The 19,947-nt window shown below is 37.2% G+C and overlaps 1 protein-coding gene and 1 pseudogene across 1 annotated transcript; both read right to left on the bottom strand.

Moving 5' to 3' along the window:
- Window positions 1–2,686: 2,686 nt before the first annotated feature.
- LOC131335914 (cytochrome P450 736A117-like) lies at window positions 2,687–5,177 on the bottom strand. Its single transcript, XM_058371473.1, has 2 exons — window positions 4,178–5,177; window positions 2,687–3,446 (listed from the first exon to the last, which is right to left on the bottom strand). The coding sequence occupies exons 1-2, from the start codon at window positions 5,087–5,089 to the stop codon at window positions 2,844–2,846; spliced, it is 1,515 nt and encodes a 504-aa protein (XP_058227456.1). The 5' UTR covers window positions 5,090–5,177; the 3' UTR covers window positions 2,687–2,843.
- Window positions 5,178–9,779: 4,602 nt separating this feature from the next.
- LOC131335913 (protein trichome birefringence-like 19) lies at window positions 9,780–18,142 on the bottom strand (annotated as a pseudogene).
- Window positions 18,143–19,947: the final 1,805 nt, after the last annotated feature.

The following is a 19,947-nucleotide window of genomic DNA, read 5'->3' as shown; positions in this document are numbered from 1 at the left end:
GATCTACGTGCGTAGGCTTCAAATCAGCGCGCGTCAGTAGGGTTTTTGGCTTTTGAAGTGGCTTAGGCTAGGATTAGATTCAAGGGTTTTGCAAACACTTATCATTTCCGAGGTGTTCTTGATCTAATTCATCATCGGGGAATCAAATACCGTAAGTAAACTAATCTGGAAGTCCAGATTGGGGTGTCTATAACAGCTGACTTAGTTTGGTTACAACAGCTCTTTTCTGAACTTCATATTCCATCTTCTACACCTCATGTTTTGTGGTGTGACAATAAGTCTGCTATTGCTCTCGCGTGTAATCCTGTCTTCCATGCTAGAACCAAGCACATTGAAATCGACTATCACTTTATCCGAGATCAAGTTTTGAATAACAAGATTGTGTTGTATCATATCAGTTCAGAGGCTCAACTAGCTGATATTTTTACCAAGGGTTTGTCAGTTTCCAGATTTCAGCTTCTTAAGTCCAAACTCAGAGTTACTAATCCACCCCTGAGTTTGAAGGGGGTGTAAAGGAGTTAGGGGCATTGACCACACCTGATTGTAGCTCTCACTCAACAGATACAACTCCTATCATCTCCATGTCAGCTGGGTCTGTTAGTGGAACTAGTAATTAGTTGTTTAGTTAGTTGTTGATTGAGTGGGGTTTAGGGAGTTGAGATTCTGAGATATAAAAAGCATTGTATTTTTCCTCTCTGATAGATAATCGAGAAAATGGAAAACCACTTTACTTTCTCTCTCTTCTTCTTGTTGAATCTTGTTTTGGTGAGTTTCTGTAAATTCTTCACTACCGCCCAGTTGCAGGGTCTCAATTAAAGCCAGAACAAAGCTCCGTATGGAGTATCAAATGAATGATTAAGAAGGCCATCAAATCATTGGTGAGCAAAATTTCTTAGATATTATCCAAAGAGTGGACTTCTATTGCTACTAAGAGTCATCTAAGGCTGTGTTCTTATGAACTTAACTTAAATATGAAAATTGTCTTTATTTGAATTTTTTCCGCATTTGTTAGTTTTGTTCCAAATTTTTGTATGTTATTGATTCGTCTCGACGAGAGAAATCGGAAAAATAATTTTTTTTCTTTTTTTACATAAGTATTCTAAGAAATAACCACTTTTTAGCCACAAAAAAAAACTTTTTGGCCTAAAAAATAGTTATTTCTCAAAATACTAGGATAAAAGTAAAAAAAAATTACTTTTCGGATTCCTCTAGTCAAGATGAATCAATAACCCAAAAAAATTTGGCACAAAACTAACAAATGCGAAAAAAATTCAAATAAAAACAAAATTTTCAAATTTAAGTTAAGTTCTTTAGAATGCAGCCTTAGAATAATGCTTATCATAGGAGGATGACTTTGAATGGGAAAAATGTAGAATAAGGTGCCATGCTGATCCCACATAGAACCAGTGGCGGCTCAGCTCCAGTGAACCAAGTCCAAATTTTACATAGATCAGGGATCAAATCAAAGGGTGCTTTTCATCATTTTCTTTGGAAAAGTCGGATGATGTGGGGACGCCCGCTTTCCAGATTTTTCAGTGCCGAGCGGATATATTCTACGTGGTACCCGTTCGGCGCATCTGAGCCGTTAGATACATTTTTGAATGGCTCGGATTGAAACCCTCTCTCTCTTCTCACAAAACACTTTCTCTCTTCTTTTTCTCTCTCCAAATCTGAGTTGTTCAAACACGCAATGAACGAATCAGATGAGCAAACGGACACCACGTGGTACCTGCTCGGCACTGAAAATTTTTCCCTTACCAATAGTCGTTTTTGGACATCCACTTGCCAGACTCTTGGAGCAACTGTAATAACGGAAAGAAAACCAGATCAGGGTGAGAGACTGACTAAGTTGAGTAGGCGGGCCAGGGGCGGCTGAAATTTTGGTTTGCCTTGTTGTCTCAAAGGCAATTAGCAATAAGTGGAGCTGTTCCAGATGTTATTAAGTGATTACCCATTCAACTTCCAAATAATGTGGGATTCATTTGGATTGTGAATTTTTAAAATGTGGGATGGAACGGGTCCCGTTCTGATACCATGTGAAAATTTTATATCCATCTCAAAGCCAATTATACTATGTGGAAACTTTTTATCCAAAAGAGTTTTTTTTGTAGAGCTCATGGTACTCTCTGATCAACTCGATACATTTATTTTTGACGTACAATCTGCTATTTACTGGTAATTTCTTATTGATTAAAACCTCGTCGGAGTTAATTGTAAAAAAAAATTAGCAACGGATATTTAGATTTTTGTACTTATGTTTTGAATAACATTATGCTACAAGTTATGGTGCTTAATAGAGAATATTCAAATTTTTGTGCTCAGTATTTCTTCATTAAATTTAAATTTAACTATGAATATTTTTTTTTTTTGTCTGTTGTGAAAAGGTGCCCCCTCTGAACGAGATTTCTAGCTCCGCAACTGATCTGCACATTCCGGCCAAACCACGTATATCTTGGTGTTAGTGTTGTGCTTGTGAGTGGGCCCCGATCCCCGATAACAAAGAAAGTTGTTTGTCCATTAATTGTTTTATCTAGAAGTTTAATTTCCTGCATAAGCTCTTTTGCTTAGCAATCCATACGTCCAATTCTATTATGAAAAAAGAAGAAGTCATCATGCTTGCCTTGATTAGATTAGAAGTATTAATTGATGTGCGCGTAAACTTGGCCATGCCCAGAGCTACCAAATAAAAAATTACTTGCCTCGGTTAGTCTCGAAATGTTGTTCATACACACTGACACACACATAGGAGCTCTGGTCATTCAGATTTCAGCAGTACAATAGCATAGCATAGCAAAACCAACATTTCCATGTAGAGCTACAATAGCATAGCAGAGTTCCTGACACTAGCAAAAGCAAGGAGTGGCAACAACAATTAGAGGTGTTTTCTTGTAGACAGTTAAACTAATGACCTCACTCGTGTCCAAATCCTCTCCACTAGGCAATGACAAATCAAAGCTGTGCACAACATTTGCCAATGCAAGCTCATTCACATTCATGGCGAAAAGGATACCGGGGCACCCCCTCCGACCAGCACCGAAGGGAATAAACTCGAAATCATGTCCCTTTAAGTCTACTGAACTGTTCAAGAACCTCTCTGGCCTAAACTCCTCGGGATCTTCCCACGTCAAGGGATCTCTTGAAATCGCCCAAGCGTTGATTAGCACTTGTGTGCCAGCCGCGATGTCATAGCCCATTACCTTGGCATCTTGGATTGATTCTCGCGGAGTGAGTAATGGCAAGGGAGTACGCATCCGGAGTCCTTCTTTCATCACTGCTTTCAAGTAGTGCATTTTATCCAAGTCATCATCGGTTACGTTCGGTTTGCCTCTGGCTATTTCCCTCACCTCATGCTGCAACTTCTTCATGACTTGTGGATGTCTTAAGAGCTCAGTCATTGTCCACACAAGTGTTGATGATGTAGTGTCAGTTCCAGCACCAAGCATGTCCTATAAAAAAGGACCAAAAGAGAAAAAGAGATGATCAAAAGGATGAAATGGATAATTCGTAGAAAGACAGGGAAATATGGGGGGGGGGGGGGGTTTGTGTGTGTTGGGGTGGGTGGAAATGGCGATCAGCCACCAAGAAAAGACTAAAATGGTGTAGAGGTAGAAAGAGAAGACTGGAAAAATCAAATATGTATGACAAGTAAACCAAAGCAGCCAAACATTAAATAAATAAATAAAAAGAGAGACTTTTGGATCGGCTAAACAAGAAATAAAAGATTCTTAATTTCGGATTTATGAAGTTAACGACTAGGCAAACTCTTCACTGCCCCAAGATTTGGAACATGCAACCCCATGGAGGACAAGCACTTTTCTCATGCCTACTTGGCAAAAACCCTTGGGGTTGAAACTTTTTCTGGCTGGCACGTAAACCCGATTTAAGATTTATATAATGATCGCAATAGTTTATGATGGGTTACTAACAAAAAGACTCTGATCATCATCAGCAACAGAATGCAAAGAAAGGAACTAGTTCCTCTGTTCAATCTGTTCACTCTTTTAAGCATTTGAGAAGTATCTGTTCACTCTTTCATTTACAGGCCTCGCGATAGGTCAGAGCCCTTTGTTCATATCAAACAACTGCTTATCGTCATTGAAAATTAGAAACCCAAAATCAGGAGACAAAACAACGCATAAGAATCAACTTTAAATAAAAAATCGGAAGTCATTTTTACCAATATCAGCGCTTTGACAGTATCCCTATGAACAGGAGAGCAGCCAGTTGCGTTCTCTCTTTGAATTTCAAGCAATATATCGACGAAGCCCTGCGTTTCCTCACTGTCACCGTTCTCTCGTTGACAGCGATTCATTCGTTCTTCCACTACTCCCTCCAGAAACTCATCCATCCCCTTAGCAGCTTTGTCCACTTTGGCATCGAGCCCAGTGATACTGTTAATCCAAGCAAGCCACGGGATGTAGTCTCCCACATTGGAAACACCCAATAGCTTCCCAAGTCCCCCAATAAGCTCCGTAAACTTCTTCCCTTCTCCCCCTCCATCATACTTTCTCCCCAAGGACGCCCTGCACACGATGTTGCTTGTGAGCGACATCAAAACGTCGGTCATATTTACCAGTGAAGAGGAAGAGGAACGAGATCGTGATCTTATCTCATCGATCATAAGAGCTGTTTCTTCCTTCCTCACGTCGCGAAAGGATTGGACCCTCTTGTTGCTGAGAAGGTGGACGACACAAATGCTTCTTAGCTGCCTCCAGTACTGACCGTAGGGGCTGAATAACATGTCTTTTGAGTCATAAAGAAGTCGACTAGGAATGCTCAGTTTAGGCCTGCTCGAGAAAATCAGATCATGGGTTTTCATGATCTCGCGAGCTGCAAAAGCAGAGGAGACAACGAGAACCGGTGCACTGCCAAAGTGAAGCAACATAAGTGGTCCGTATTTTTGAGCTAGCGTATGCAGGGAGCGGTAGGGAAACGGGCCAATTTGGTGGAGGTTCCCCAAGATTGGGAGCTTTGGTGGGGAAGGTGGAAGGTTTTTCCGACTAGTGTTGTTGGAGAACTTGAAAAAGTAGAATATGAAGAAGAAGAAGAAGGGTAGAAAGTAGAAGGACAAGAGAGGTAATGAGAACATAGCTTCTTAGTTCTTGATTTCTTCAACAAGGGTGAAGCGTGTGTTGTTTTGTCTTCCCAAAACATCTCCTTTTATACCATAACCAGTATAGAAACAGTGCCGGTCCGGACATTTGGGTTGCCCAAGCCCGACCTTCTGTTTGGTTGTCCACTAGTGTTAAGTATAAAAAAGAAAGAAAAAAGACATACAAACAACAAAAAAAAAAAACAAAAACAAGATTATATTGTCCATTTAACTTGAATTACATCACTCGTCCCTTCTTGTTTTGGCTATAGCGTCCCTTTTCTTTTTTTCTTCTTATCTGATAGGCCTCCTAATTTTCTCTCTTAATAATTTGCTCTCCTAATTTTTTTTTATTTGTTATTTACCCCAAGTATAGAAAACCTCTCTTTGCCCTCCTAATTTTCTTAAGTATCATAATTTTTTAAAGTGGGTGGAAACCATACATATTTACTTTTTTAAAAAAATTTGTGCAAAATTTTTTGAATGATGGCCCTAAATATATTTTTTGCTGGATTTTTTTTTTTTTTGTATACATACAAAAAAAAAAAATTTTTTTGTTGCCCCTTGCCGGGGGTTGCCCGAGCTAGCCGGCTTGCCAGGCTTACCCCTGGCCGGCCCTATATAGAAAGGCACATTCAGATCTCTGTAACATTCTCACTGTATAGTAGGGGAGGTAATTTGAGACATAAGACATGGCAGGTCTCTGTAACATTCTCACCGTATGGTAGGGAGGTAATTTGAGACATAAGACATGGGCATATCCGGACAGAGAACCATTGAGCATTTTTGTTTTGATCGTAACTGAGCCGTTCGGGCCAGTTTACAATCATCTTAACTAATTCTGGAGGAACGATATGATTGAGCATTTGAGAGCAATTACATTAAAAAAGGAAAAAAAAGGGACTTATTTCTGATAAAGAAGTTAATCAAGTGGTAAAACGATGGCACCAATGGCAGCTCCAGGAAAGAAGTTACCTATAGGTGAAAATTAGAAGAGTGGATAAGTTTTCTACTCGTTGGACTAGGAGTGATATCATAGGAGCAAGACGTCTATGAATAGACAAGTGTCTAATGGAGTAGTGGTTCACGTCTCTTGTGGGCCTTGCCCTCCTTCGAGTTTGTTTTTTTCTTTCTTTTCTACGGTGTATTCGCATCTTGACTATTTTTCATATCAGTCAAGTCAAAAGTAAGCCATCCATGCCAGATTAGTAGATTCACAAGAGAGAAATTTTCTCTCTTGTGACCTAGCCCCAAAAGGTTGTGTCTGCATCTCGACTATTTTTTGCACTAAACATTGGGCCAGCACTGAGGACCATTTAATTTGATATTAAAATTTGGCTGATCTTTATGACAGTCTCAGGCTAAAAATTAATACTATATATTAATTTTGTGATTGGAGCAAGACCCAATAAATTTTAGTCTTGAAACTTGGCCCATGTTTTATTTTTTCAATTGTTGGAGGAAGTCCTAATCGGAGCAGTTAATGGAAATCTTCCAGAATCAAAATGGAAGGGTATTTGACTTTGTCAAAATGGCCCCATTATGCAATGGAGGAAAATCAAGTAGTGGGATTTCCACGATCTTAACCCATTCCATAGAAGAAGGAAGTGGGCTGCAAACTTTATTATTCCGATGGAGTAATAAAGTTCTTCTTCTTTATTTTTGTTCTCTACTTGTTCTCACAGGGTTGGAAAATTCTAAGTCGATTTCGTTGTGGCAAACCACGAACTATATTGTGGCCTCACCCTTTGGGTCACAAGCAATCGCATTACATACAGAGTCAGATCGAGGCTCACTGACTCAGGCCTACAATCATTGGACGTCGACAACTCCTGGCACACCCATGCTTATACTGTACATGCCATTGATTTCCCGCTCATGTCCACGCGGCCAGTGGGAACAAACAGGTTGCCAAGTTTCGAACTCAGGATGTCTTGATTTACAGTCCATCCTTGTTGCCACCCTCCTTCAAGTTTATATAGTTGTGATTCGCTACTCCTGGGTGGACAGTAGAAACCTAGTATGAAATTGGAATTATTCAAGACTGACTCCTTACAAGGTTCACCACGGCTTTGGAGTTCTCATAGTCACGTCCAGAAAAAGTTACTATAGTGTCATCCCCTCTTCCATCCTTTTTGCCTAGCATAACAATATAAAGAGAACAATTAGGGATCCTTTGGCCAAACTTTTTTGTGATTTTTTAACATGGTCCTTTTTTGTTGTTTTCTTTTAATTCTTATTAGATTTAGGTCACATCGTTCGGCTTGATGAAAGGAATTGAAAAAGTATAGAAATTTAAAAATTAAAATTGAAAAAAAAGATAATGTAAGAAGACGAAAAAGATTAAAAAAAAAATCTGTGTTTTTGTGAATAATTGACTATTTAGGTCTTTTTCGTCGTCTCATATGAATTTGGCTTCTTGTTTTGTGTTGAAGAGTACTCTTTAGCCACGTCCAAATTTTTTACGGCCCTGAGATTTCGGGAGCCGTAGGCGAACTTGAAGAATGGAGCCTATATATTTGCTAATTAAAAAAATATTCCTTAACAAATTCAAATGATTAAGAATCATTTGCCACTAAGTTAGAACTCAGCACTAGCCCTACGTACAAAAGAGTAACTACAGCAGTACCTCTTGACTGATAGCTGCTTTGCCACGAAGCATATTCACCATCAACTGAGCATCACTGCTTGACGATTTCCTAGACCTAAATTAATGGGTTGCCCCAAGCGTAGGGCGGAGACCGACGCAGCATAATATCCGGTAAGACCGGAGTTGAATCCACAAAGACGGTAATGTGTGCTGAACAAACACTCGGGTTGTTATAATTTAAACGGGCTTTTAGGTAGCCACCATTTGTTGTTTTGTTTGAGATTAACTAAAACTTAAAGAAAACAACTTTTCTTTCAAATAATTAAAGGAGGTACGGTCGTAGGGTTCATAGCATTCGTAACCAGTCCTGACTAACCTGCTCCATTCGGTGTTCTTAAAAACGTTCAATTTTACATTGAAAAAGATACCCTGCAAGATGCGAAACCTTAGGGTCGCCGTTTACCCATGCGCAGCGGAGAATGAGTTTTGGACCCCCATTCCCCCGTTCACATGGACTACGACAATGTCCGGGTTCGTCCGCGGGAAGTATTTTTCCAATCTTAAATCATTTTTACAGTGTTTGAAAACAAGAGCATTGCCCGAACTAGTCACAACGTGCTAATCACCCCGCGACCCTACCAAACGACTACTCACTAATCATTGCGCATAAAATAAAAGAAACTCAAACTTGAAACATGCTTCTATTACGCAAGATAGAAAATAAACATAAAACAACAACTAATTGAATACCAACGAATAACTTTTATAAATAACTGAAATTAAAATGAGTTACTAAAATACGAGTAATTAAATAAAATTTTAAATAATTTGAAAGGAATAAAACTCAGAAAAAAAATTGTACAATATTCGGAGCAAAAGAATCTGACGGCAGTCTCGTTCTCCGTTTCTTTTCTGTAAAAACCTCTTCGAATGTATTGCAGCATGCGTCTGCTTTTATATCCTTTCTGTAGCCAACTTTCCTCGTAAATTACAAACCCTCGTGACATGTCAATCACTTGGGCCCAGCCTTGGTCAAACTAAGGAGCATAAAACATTAGGCCCATTCAATGAACAAAGTGCAAGCCCAATTTTATTGGCCGATTAGCTTCCAAATAAGTAGTAGTTTGCGACTGTCAATGGACCCACCAATTGAAACTATTTTGATAATGGGCTTTGCCTGGACATCAAATAAATCTCAATTCTGCGCTCTTTATGTATCAAATCCTTCAAATACCTATAACACAAAAATAAAGCATAAATCTCTAAGTAATAATATAAAAATAGACTTAGTAAGGATAAATTAAGGGACGCGTATGTGAACATTTACGCGCCTATCAATCACTTTCTATAATCACTGACCCTAACCCAAGATGTGATCCCAACAAAATGCCATGCTGAAATGCCAAAGCTTCTGCAACTAAAGAACTTGCGCACCACGGGAAATCCCGATCGAGGCAGCAACAAACAAGCCTCTGGAATACCGAATCACAATGCCATAACCCCCTCTCAACACCCCTTTCTTCCATGACCCATCCACATTAATCTTGTTGTAATTGGACTTGTAAATATCATTCTCATTTTCCTAACTGAACAAGAAAAAATAAATAAGGAAATGGAGTTTGGTTCATTTTGTTTTACTATGTGTTTCGAAACAACAAAAACAAATTTTAACCTCAATGAAATTAAGAGGGTTTCCGCTAAGAAAAATAAGTATTTATTTTTTGAATTAAAGATGAAGTATTGTGAGAGAATGACCTGTCTCGTAAAATAAAAAATAAGTACTTACGAAAATAAGAATCTCAGCGGAATGAGGCCTGAGCCACTAGGCTGCATATGGATTTTAAAAAGACGGGCCTACACATATTTGACATCGATGATCTGTATTGTTTTTTTTAGAGCCAGCCAACTGGATCATCCACAGGAAAAGAGAGATTGAGTGAACACCTTGATCCAATTACGTTTATTTTGAGACAAAATGGGTAGTCATACGCCTATGTATTTTATTTTGGACAATTGTTTTTTTACAATCGTGTGACGTTCAATGTCTGTTCAGATTATTTTCATTTTTCGGTGATCCGTAAAAGTGAACGACATGAATTATCAAAGTGTGTTTTTGAATTACCAACACATAATACAAATACATCATGCTTACACAATACCTGCACACACAGAGAGAGAGAGAGAGAGAGAGAGAGAGAGAGAGAGAGAGAGAGAGAGAGAGAGAACTTTCTTAACAAATCTCTCTCATTCTCTCTCTCGCCCGTCCCTAAATTGATATTTTCCTCAAAAAGATCTCCTATTTTTCAGATGAACGAAACGGATGTACAAGTATGGCACCTCGTCATCTCCATTAGAAAACATTGGCTCGTCACACAGCACCACTAAAAGATCTCTTACCCTCCCTCTTCAACATCTCAAGCAAGAAATCAGCCCAAGTGTCAATGGGCCCAGGCAAGCACCAGTGAACACAGTCATTATACATGGTCACACTCTTATTTGCCCAATGCCCATACCTACTAGGGTGCCCATCTGGCCTCAACAGCATTGCATATGTTGTGTCAAGCACCCTATACCTCAACCCTCTCTTCCTCCCTTCTCTCTCCCCTGCCCTAAACTCCTCCATTTGGGTCATGTAGAATTCCAAGTCCTCACCCTCAAAATGGGCCTCACTACTCCTCAAAGGCCTTTTCCTCACGCAATTTCCCCCTTCATTCCACAGCCCACCTTCAAAATGAGATGGTGCAAAAGTCCTGAGAAATACTATCCCTTTGAAGTTTTCTAGCCCGTTGATGGCCCGAAAGGCGGTCTGGAACGCCCTTCGATACCCATAATACTTTGGGAGGCTGGTGACGTTGTCAACCTGGTAGAACCGACAGCCGACCAGCTGGCGGTTTTCGTAGAACATGGCCAGCCTGTAGAACCAGTGGCCGGCCGAGATGATCACGTAGTCGAATCCATCGATTTGGGTCGTCCATGTCTCGTCGAATTCGTCGAGGTAGAGGTTGAAAAGGCCCGTGCGCGTTGGACCGGTTTTGTCGGCTTCTTCGGCCTTGATCAAAAAGGGTGTCGTGAATATTGCTAGGGTGAAATTGTAGGACGTGTATTTCCAGCGCTTGAAATTCTCATCCGACGTGTATGAAGCATCTATGGGATATTCCACCTGAAAAAATAAAATAGCTTCTTAAACTCGGTGAACTTGGAAGAGGGTGTTATCGTCAAGACATACTTCTTCTGACCTATATTATTTTTCCTTTTCTAGAATTCAGAACCCGCACTAGTTAGAATTATTTTGAAACACTACTACAAAAATAGATAAAGACTTCGGTTATTTGGTGTGATCTTTCACTTTTAATCTCGCATTCAAAACCGTGGTCTATCAAGATGTAACTAAAAGTCTCTATCTTTTAACCACAGGATAAAAACTGTGATTAAAACTCATTAATACCGTGACTAAAAACATAAAAACTGTGATTAAAAAAGACAAAAATGTGACCTTTAATAGCTTAACATCTCAGTTTCATTATAAAACCGTGATTGTTTAGAGAGTAATAATCTCAGTTTTTGAAAAAACCGAGATTGAAAGTGGCGTTTTCCTGAAGGAAAAAATCCCCTTTTATTTATCCTGCTGGGTTTTGAACCTAAGTCTCTTGAGTTTTGCATAAAAGCTTCAACCAACTGCACCACACACACTTTTCAATATATTATTGAAATATTTAATATATAACATATGCGTTTAACATTAAAATATATTTCGAACATCATTTTGAACCTTCAAATATTAAAATTAGAAATTTTGATAAACATGAAAGTTGTAGCCATTTGTGTTATTGTTCAAACCCAATTTGAATTATCTCAATTAATGGAATTTTGAGCATAGAGTTGTACTCGAAATACATTTGGCGACGAAACGCAACCTTCATAAATTTCATCACCAAAGGTATCCATTTGGTGACGAAATATATTTTCATCGCCGAAAGTATCTCATTTTTTGACGAAATATTTTTTTGTAGAATGGTTGAGAGTGACATTTATTTAGGGGTATTGCGCGTGTAGTCGATTAAGGGATAAGCGACTTTCAACTTTTCCTATATAAGAGCTTTCATCTCAAGTCTAAAAAAAAATGTGATGTATTCTCTAACTTACGATCTCAGTTTCTAGATAATTGAAATTAAAGGTTCTTTTTATCTCAGTTTTTCAAAAACGAGTTCTATTCTTTAAGTTACAATCTCACTTTTAGATTATTGAGATTAAAAAATCTTTTCATCTCAGTTTTTTTCGAAACGAGATATATTCTTTCATATATAATCTCAGTTTTTTTAGAATGAGATTTATTCTTGAAGTTACAATCTCACCTTTTAGATTACTGAGATTAAAAAATCTTTCCATCTCAGTTTTTTCGTATGACTGAGATTAAAACTATAGTCCATAACATTTTATTACGCTTTTACAAAAAGTGAGATCTTTTTAATTTTTGGACCGTGATCTTTATACCATTTTGTAGTAGTGAAAGTAATTGACACAAAAATCTACGAATATAAAAAGTAAGTAAAATAAATAAGCTAGGCCAGATCCCCAGCCAAGTAATTGCATTATCCAATCTATTTATGCATGGCTGGTTTAGGGGACCAAATCTCTGAAGAAGGGAACCGAAACTATTAACAAGATGAATTATAGGGGTCAGCAACCCGCCCGAGTGATTATTCATACAATGAGATAGAGAAGGTCACCACGTCCAGAAGCAAGTAATAATGTCTATCCCCATGCCAGCAACCCACGTTGCAATGGGCATGGCTTCCCTAAAGTTTTGTCACCACACTAGAAGAAAAATTGTATTGGGTGACGAATGAAAATCATCGCAAATTGTATGTTTTTCGTCACAAATAATATAGGTGACGAAAAATAATTTGTCGACTAAAGGTTGTCGAGGATTCCTACCTGGTGATGAAATCTATTTTTCGTCACCTATAGTGCATTTTGGTAACGAAAAATTTCGTCACGGAAAAATGACTTGGTGACGAAATTTTCTTCGTCACTTATTGTGCTTTTTTGATGACAAAAAATTTCATCACAAATTATTCCCTTTGGCTCGTCAAAGGTGACCCATCGGTGACGAAATTTTTCGTCGCGAAAGACATTCTTATATGTGAAAAAAATCTCACTTTCTTGCTCCTGCAGGGTTTCGAACCCGAGTCTCCTAAGTTTTGCACGTAAGCTTTAACCAACTACACCACACATACTTTTCAGCGTATGTTTGAAAATATCTAATATATAACACATACATTGAACATTAAAATGTATTTTGAAAGGCATTTTGAACTATTAAACATTAAAATTAGCAATTTTAATAAACATGAAAGTCGTAGCTCTTTATGTTATTGTTCAAACCTAATTTAAATTATCTCAATCGGAGTTCTGAGCAAAGAGTTATGCCCGAAATATATTTGGTGACAAAGCGTAATTCATAAATTTTGTCACCAAATGATAAATTTTTCGTCACTGAAAACGTAAATAGAAAACAAAAATATTTTTCGTCGCCAAATTGGTTCATTTGGCGACAAAATATTTTTTCCGTCACCGAATAGTTATCTTTGGAGACAAAAAATAATTTCGTCTCCTTTTTTACTTTTTTGGCGACGAAAATTTTATTTCGTCGCCAAATAGGAGCATTTGGTGACAAAAATATCTTTTTCATCGCTAAATAGTTATAATTGGTGACAAAATAATTTCGTCAAGGAAGTTATCAAAACAGTGACGAATTTATTTTTTTGTTGCCAAATATACTTATTTAGCGACGAAATTAAATTTTGTCGCCACTTTTTCGTCACTAAACATATTTTTTCTTGTAGTGTCAAGTCCTTCTATTATGATGTAGATGTAAAAGTGACCCCTCTAATCATACCAACTTTTTTTTTTCTTTTTCTTTTTAACGAAGGAACTTTACAACCAAGCCATTAAATGATCACCCGACTGCGCAACGCAAACTTCTGGAGAACCTAGCGTGACCACACCAGTCACGACTGACGACCCCCCACTTACTACAAGATACTCACCTTGTGAAAAATCGCACCCCAAACCTTGAGGAATACTTTCAAAGACTAGGCACCTGTTCGAATCATTAGGACAACCCCTGAGTGTGTTAATCATACCAACTTTATTCATAAAAGAGTAGTGGAAATGTGGAATGCCCAAAAGCATCTGACATGCATGTCCTCAGCTGGCAAATAGATATATTCTTCATAAGCTAGCCATGTGGCTGTGTGGCCTATGAAAATTGATGTCTCCCCTTTGTGTTTCTCGTCCACCTCCTTTTGGATAGAATAAAGTCTCCTATATAACTATGAGGTTAATATAGTACTTCTTAAAGTAGTTTGTCTAAAAGTAGAATTTGAACTGTGCATTGAGGATTTGTTTTAAAGCTTTTGGAAGCTAATTGAAGAAGTTCTCTTTACCATTCAAACCTGGCAGTAGAGTGAAAAAAGTGCTCCTAGTCATTGTTATTGACTAGTAGGTATTTGGAATTCTTTGTTGACACCTACAAATTATCATGAAAAGCTTCAGCATTATTTCACCTTTTTGTGTTGGCGAAGGAACGAAGATTCCCTCGTGTGATCTTCTCATCCGAGGAGATCAAAATGGAACTTGCATAATCTTATTTTAACGATCGAAGCTTTTCATTTTGTAAAGTATGTCTTCGTGTGAAGATTATCTAACCAAAAATTCGATAAATCAAGTATGCATAATTAATTATTTGGTCGAAAATCATAACCGTCATAAAGAAAATGACTAGTCAAAAGTAAAATGGAACCTTCAAAATATGACCACCCACTTCTATCAATGGGGTGTTTTTACTAACAAAAATCACAAAAAAGTTAATTTGTTTGGTTGACAGTTTAGTTTAATTTAGTTTTGGTAGTGGGTGAAGAGAGAAATAGAGTAATGATTGGAGAGTAGGTAATAATTGGAGAGAGATAGAGAGAGATGAGAAAGTAATAATTAAAAAATAGGATAATGATTGGAGAAAAAAGTAGGGTAATAATTGAAAAACAAAACTAAAACAAAACTAAATTGGCAAACGAACACTACCAAATCATTTCGTTTTTACTAACAAAAAAGTTTCAGCATTTTACAATCTCGTTTCCACTAATAAAAAAGTTGTCAACAATTTTTTTTTTGCTACAGTAACTCTGCTCACAAATCTATCAACAACTTATTCACTACCGAAAACACCTAACAACTTCTCAACTATAAATAAAATCTACAAATTTTTCACTACTGGAAACACCTCCCAAGAATAATGCTATCTATCGAGATAGCTTTCATTAATGCCTCAGTAATTTGATATTTGGCATGAACGAATTTTTTTTTTTTTTTTTTTGAAAACAGCATGAATGATTCATACGTGAAGATTTTAAACTTAATTTAAATGGCTCGGATCATCTCACCGTGATGGTGGATTTCATTCTCCTCACATGATAGTCACATGCCGATACTGTCCCCTTCATATTCTATACTTAACCATTATAATAAGAAGATTATCTTAGTGAAAAAGAAGTCCATAAAAGCGTGAAGAGTTAGCTGCTGGATAAAAAGGTGATCATTTTTTAATTAACTTCGAGGTTATATCCCTTCGGGTTTTTTTTTTGGTTTTTGGTTGTAGGTTTAAGGATTGTTTAGGGTGTGCGGTTGGCTTTCTGCCTTTCTTTGGTTTTGGTTTTCGGGTGGCGTTTTTGTCAGTGTACCCGAAATCCGTTTAATCTTTGTTATCTTCTTCAAAGATTAATATTTTTTTGTTTTGCCTAGCAGGGAAAAAAAAAAAAAGAAGAGCTGATAATATCTTTTTTAAGTTAACCACCCTAAAGAAGACAATGATAGTCTTGATTTATGTTTTGTCGAAAAGCATTTTTTTTTTTTTTTGGGGGGTTGTTATAAAGTCGTCCAAAATTTAATAATTATTTACCTGCTCTAGGTAAACGATACAGAGGAAAAGTACAAAACCTCTCATATAATTACAAAGGGACCTGGGGAACGTCCCAAATAATTCATTTTGTTTCGTCCGTCGAGTTTGTCATCATGTAAAAAAATCACACTGATCCTCCATAAGTAGCGACACGATCGAACGGACCAATGTTTTCATTAAAAAAATAGTAACCGGTGGAATATTTTCAAAATAAACTTCAAGATAAATGTGTTTCAATCTTGTGGTTTTAGATATTCAATCAATGTCTCTTACGTACATGAAAACTCGACAAGCCAAACAAAATGAAGAGGTCAAATATCTTTTTTGAGGCCAGAATGGCGCGCTTATTAAGAGCGTAACATACCTGTAATGCCCATGTATATATCCAAGATTGGAACTAATCACTTGCCAGAATAGACTAGATATTTGAACTAGTTATAAATTTATTAAGTGTTATTACTTTGGTCAAATATTCAGGCGATCCTACTTTCTGGATTCCATTTCGATGCAAAAGGGAAAAAGTAAGTTTAATTTGCCACACCTTATTACTTGGGAAAAGGAAGAAAGGAAAATACATACTCCCTCCGTCCCAAAATATTTGGTATTTTTCGATATTCGTGCCGTTCTTTAAACTCTTATATCTCCCAATTTATGATATTTTTTATAATTTTGAAAACTTTGTATTATAGATCTAATCGAGAACTATCAAACAAGATCCATATTGCATATTGTTGGAGATTCATATTGAAAGATACAAACGATTGAAAACTGACACAAATATCGAAAAAGTCCAAATAATATGGGACGGAGGGAGTAATTACCCTAAAGTCAACATTTTAGTAGTAGTAGTGACATGATACATACTGTGTTTTACCTAAACCTTGAAATGCGTGCTGCATGGCTTAGGTGATCAACTAACCTTGTCACTGGTCTAGTACTCTCACCTGATCTTCAACTTAAAAGTTAGAGAAATTCCTATAGAAATAACAAAACTAATGGATCTGTTTGTTTAATCGGGTATGAGCATCGCGCTAATTCGACTCTACATCTAAAGTGACCATATATTCGGAGAAATGATCCTATAACGTGTTTGGGAGACACAATACCATGAGGTGTGTGATATTATAAGTCCGATAAGATAATATATACATTTTATGAGAGGAAAGTAATTTTTTCACTTTACTCCTTTATACATGCATGCATACTCAAATTTGTTTTCTAATTCGCTTCAAAAAGTATATATTGTGTGTGATTTTGAGGGATTAATAGTCCAATGGGATTAATAGACCCACTAAATTTGGCTAAACCAGACAAAGGATTAGGGGACTCACTGGATTAACAAACCAATCCCTGGTATGCATCAATTATCAAACGTGCCCCTGAAAGACAAACTCTAGAGTACATTTAAGAAAGTGAATTGTGCAAATCATTTTCCTTTATGAGACTATTATGAATAGAACCTAAAGAAAAAGGAATCCATATCCTATTTTTTTTGATAACTTGGTATATATCCGACAACTCGGTGGACTGACTAAAAGAATAATACCATCGTCTACTAACGGAGCCCCAACTAACTCCGGGGCAAATAAACTCTTTATTTTTTATAATTCATAATAATAATAATCCCTGGATTTTGTCAATCTCTGGAAAACATTGAAGATTCTCTCGACCAAATTGGATTCAAATTTCGACAATCAAATTCTTAAAGAAGTTTGACAATATTAGAAAACATATATAATTACTTCTTGTTCATATTTCTCCTACTCTTTTCTTTCTTTTTGAAGTCTTCTAAAAAAATCTACGTACATGCAAACTTGACGTACCCATTATCGAGTTTATTATTTATAATATTTTTTCCGTTTTAGAAAAGAAAAAAAACTGCAAATAAAAAAAATTAAAAAAAATGATGAAAATGTAGATAAAAAAAGGTGATGGAGAATAACAAAAGTTACCCGGGACAAGAGGCAAATCAAGGACTGCATCTGATTCCTCCCGACAGAATCTCCAACAAATGCCAGTGACTTCCCTCTAACCATGTCCAAGAACTGAAACGGGTTAAAGATCGGCAAATCACACCCGTCGGGCTTCCACCTTCATTTCATGAATTCGGAATCAGGTCTCCCGTACTTCATGCAATTTTGATGCTCGTGGATCGCCCAGCACGTCGTGTTTGTGTAGTAGGGCGCGTGCGGATTCGGAACCCATTCCCCGGTGAATATGTCACATTTTTCATTTGTTGGTATTTTTATTGAATCCTCCTGATCAATTTGTGCATATGGAGTGGAAGGTGGTTGTGAGAAATTCTTCAGAGTGTACCCTAGTAGAGGGTAGCAGAGAGGGACCACTGTGAAGAGGACCATTGGTATGGCTACAAGGATGAGTATTGTTGGGATTTTTTGTAGTATCTGGTTTTTTGCAATGGGAAGCTCCATGGCTTGGAGCTTCATTGGAGAGAGAGAGAGAGAGAGAGAGAGAGAGAGAGAGATGGCTTGTCACGTATGCACGTGGAAGAGTTATGTGTCAGATAAAACAAGGGGGTGTTGCAATAAATGGAGTAAGGTGAATATCAGAATAAGGTACTGCCTAAGGAAAGAACAAGAAATATTTTTTTTTTTTTCCCCCATGGAGTAGAATTACCTAATATGAACCTACACATTAAATCAACAATATGAAGTCTGGGTTTTGTTAAGTTCAATCTCTTATTGGACGTGTTTTTTTTTTTTTTTTTTTCTTATTTTGCCCTTTTAGGCTTTCTCTATGATTCAAGTTTCCCATACATACATCTATAGTTGTCTATCTCGATGTACCTTTTATCGAGTTCAATAAAAAAAAATGTCGATCAAAAGAAAAAGAAGGGCCAGCCCTGAATATTTTTGGGCCTTAGGCTTGATCGTCATAATATGAGGTCTTATTTGTTTGTTTTACCTGCAGAAATGACACTACAATCTTTAAGTTTGGGGTGATGATCGATGTACTCTCTCAAAACAAAACAGAAAATAGATTGTGTCAAATAATGCAAAACAACGGAGGCACGAATTGCATTATGAAAGCCAACAGAGGACTATTTACATAGGAAACGAAGTGAATTGTTGGAAGTGGTGCTAGCGGCTAATCCAAAAGCACACTTCTCCGGTGATGAGACAGAGACATCTTTGTTTGCTTCTGACCGGTTCGATGCAACTAATCGGAAACGAACAGGTGCAAATAACAGTAACAAAAAAAATTCTAATAGCTTCTGTTCCAAAATATTTGTCTGGTCCACAAAACTAGAACTTAAAAATTAAAACTTTATTTTTCAAGGAAATAGTAAATTGCTATAATCTTTTTATGTTTTTTATATAAAAAATATAAATTCTAAGTTATCGTTTTGCGGATCAAGGTATTCGATTATCCGTACCTAAAGTTATTATGGGCTAGGCTCTTTCAACCACGAAACTTGGGTACCATTGGGGCCAAACCCAAGTCCAAACTTTAGCCTTGTCTGCACTCAAAATTATAAGTCTTCCTCATCTTTCCATTATCAGAAGGATGAAGTGCTTTTGATCAACCAAATATATAGTTTTGATTTCCACATGACAGTAAACATATATTTCCAGTTGAACCCACTGATAAGTGTGAGTCCTATGTTGTATTTTTCAATCATTGGTTAGAATCCAGCCCTTTCCCTTAATAAATGTTACTTTTGTCGAAAAAAAGAAAGAAAGAGTCCTACGTTTATTTTAGTTTTGTGTACTTTCATCTAAGTGTTTATTTTAGTTTTGTGTACTTTCACCTAATTATAAAGGTACACTTATGTCGCTAGAAATCTAACCAATCAATTTATAACCACACACACAAATACACAAACTCCTCTCGCATGAGGAGTGAGACCCACACATGCTGCATGCACACAGTGTGTGTGGGCCCCACTCCTCTTGTGAGAGGAGTGTGCATGTGTGGTTGTAGAAGAGTTGAAAATATAACTACAAATTCGGTTCTCAAATAATAATCCAGACTTCACACCTTTATTTTAAGCATGAGCTTCATCTGCCAACTAGTACTAATAATTAAGCGTTTGTAAATGTCAGCACCGTCGGTTACACGATCACTTTACTAGATCAGAGAAGCGAAAAAAGGGAACCAATATGGATTAAAATTGAACCATCGGTTGCTTGTTTTGTTGGAAACTTCTTTTTCTTTTTTTCTTTTTTTTTTTTTTTGGGGGGGGGGTTTCGACAGTTAGGGTGTCCGGGCCAGCTTATGTATCTCGATTATTTTTCCGATTTCTGATCCGGTCAAAGGCAGATCATCCACGCCGGAACTAGGAGA

This window comes from Rhododendron vialii, chromosome 8a (assembly GCF_030253575.1).
Source record: "Rhododendron vialii isolate Sample 1 chromosome 8a, ASM3025357v1".
NCBI lineage: Eukaryota > Viridiplantae > Streptophyta > Magnoliopsida > Ericales > Ericaceae > Rhododendron > Rhododendron vialii.
The sequence above is the reverse complement of the archived record's forward strand: the minus strand, read 5'-3'. Positions and strand labels throughout refer to the sequence as shown.